This window comes from Arachis ipaensis, chromosome B07 (assembly GCF_000816755.2).
Source record: "Arachis ipaensis cultivar K30076 chromosome B07, Araip1.1, whole genome shotgun sequence".
NCBI lineage: Eukaryota > Viridiplantae > Streptophyta > Magnoliopsida > Fabales > Fabaceae > Arachis > Arachis ipaensis.
The window spans coordinates 106,032,716-106,035,054 of NC_029791.2; the positions used below are offsets into that span (position 1 = coordinate 106,032,716).

Here is a 2,339-nt window from a genome sequence, read left to right on the forward strand (position 1 = left end):
TCAAAAGTTGAAACTAATCCCTGCAATATTTACATAATTCACTCTTTTAGGAACATAATTAAACCTAAACACAAGTAGTGGGTACAATGTTGAAATCGAACACATTCAAGTGACACCTAATTGAGAATGAATACATTTAAGTAAGAATAATTGAAAAATACAATCTAATTTGCTAGTATAATTGACGGCAGGTAGAATAACATTGAATCACTTTTATAAACGTTAGAGATACAAATAGGACTTACCCCAAATATTGGGGACAAAAACGATATTTTACTCAAATATTTAATTGTCTTTTAGAAGTTTATTGTTTTATGAACTTTATATTTTAAGGTAAAATATATTTTTTTTTGCCTCTGAAATTTGTCAAAAATTTTAAAAATATCTCTAAATTTTATTTTGTTTTAATTTTATTCCTAAATTTTTTTATTTGCATCAAATATATTCCTGACAGCTAAATTTTCAGAAAATTTAGGACTAATCCAACAATAATGCAAGACAATTATATCTGATTTGCTTATGTTAAAATTTTTTTTTTAAAATTATTGTTAAATTGGTCCTAATATTTTCAAAATTAGCTATCAAGAGTATATTTGATTATAAAAATCAAAATTTTTTAAAACAAAATTAAAATAAAATAAAACTTAATAATATTATTAAACTTTTTAACAAATTCCAAAGACAAAAAATATATTTACCGTATATTTTGTTATCAACAAAATTAAATTCGTACCAAACAGCATAGTTATCAACTTATCATATAAGAAGTATGAGACAGAAACATAATAATGAACAACCAGTACTTTTTTACATTAATTAAGAACACACTAACATACATTAATACATATATATGAATTATACTTAAAAGCACAAATTACACACAGTGACAGTGAGGTCCCTTCTTTTTGCCCACAATACATCATTTCCAACCACTTTTCCAACTTCTCTTATCTAATATATAACACAATAATAATCTCCCCCTAACTATGTGCTACATATTTTCACCCTTACTCAAGCTCATAATTAATCCACCATAATTAAGCAATATTCCAAGGAGAACAAGAGCACACACTGGTAATTTCAAATCATCAATTGACTCACTGATAAATGTCTGCAGCAGAAGCTGAAATTGGTTGGTTGATATGATTGAACATATTCATATTATTGGTGAAGAAATTTTCAGCAGCTGGTGTTGGTGGCAGAAGATAATCATATTGTGTTTGTGTATGATGATGATGAAAGGGCAGATTAGGTGGTGTTGTGTTGATGAGATGAACGATATGATTGAGTGATTGAAGCCTCTGAGAAAGTTCTTCCAACTGGGCCCTAAGGATTGAATTTTGAGACTCAACACACAAATATTGCTGTGTGGTGATGTCTATGCCTTTAAGGATTTCACTCTTTTCCTTTCCAAGCTTGCATACCTCACTCATAAGATCATCCATGTGATTCTGTTTCCTCATCCTTGATCTTCTTGCTGATTCCCTATTCGATTGCTTCCTCTTCTTCTTCCTTTCATCCATCATCATCAACAACATATCCTCCTCCGAACCCGAGCTTTGAAGGGTCGAGTTTCCGCTCGATGAAGCCATGGTTGTAACAGAATATAATAGAACAATGGATTGAGACGCAGGACCCCAGAAAAAGAGTGAGACAATTTGATTACACTACCTTATTTGGACGATGATTAGTCTTAATTATTAATAGTATTATACAATAGCGTAAATGAAAGAGAAGATTAATGAGAAAACATAGAACCAATAGAGGAAGACAACAGAGAAAGATTGAACAAGGTGGGTCCTGCGCCTGAGGGAAGAATTGATCATAAAACCGGAACGAAGGATTTCACTCAGAACTGGAGACATGAATATGAATAAACAGCGTTAACAAATCAGTGGCAGCAGCATGAAGATTTGTTGGTTTCCTGCAATGAAGAAATGAAAAGAAAGGGATGGAGATTAGAGGTTATAGAAGAAAGAAGAAGCAGAGGAGAAGGGGGAAGTTGTATGGGTGAGTGAAGGGTGGTTTTATAGAAGAAAAAGATGAAGAAGAAGAAGAAGAAGAAGGTGAAGGGGACAATGGAGGAAAAGACGTTGTACTAGAAACCAAAGTGATAGGAAAAAGAAGAGAAAGAAAGAAAGAAAGAAAGAGTAGGAAAAGTTTGGGCAAAAAGAAAGTGGAATTGGAATTGGAATGTGCTGCTACGCAGCCTACAAGGTTTGATGGAACAGAGAGTTGATTGGGTATGTGTGGTACAAACTCATTTCATCTACAATTTAAAATTAATTTATTTATTTGGTGGTTCGATCATTCTTGGGGTTAAAAATATAAATAAACGG

At 32.0% G+C, this 2,339-nt stretch overlaps 1 protein-coding gene across 1 annotated transcript; it reads right to left on the reverse strand.

Annotated features, from left to right (window-relative positions):
- Window positions 778-2,239, reverse strand: LOC107610083 (bZIP transcription factor 11-like). Its single transcript, XM_016312157.2, has one exon. The coding sequence runs from the start codon at window positions 1,590-1,592 to the stop codon at window positions 1,098-1,100; it is 495 nt and encodes a 164-aa protein (XP_016167643.1). The 5' UTR covers window positions 1,593-2,239; the 3' UTR covers window positions 778-1,097.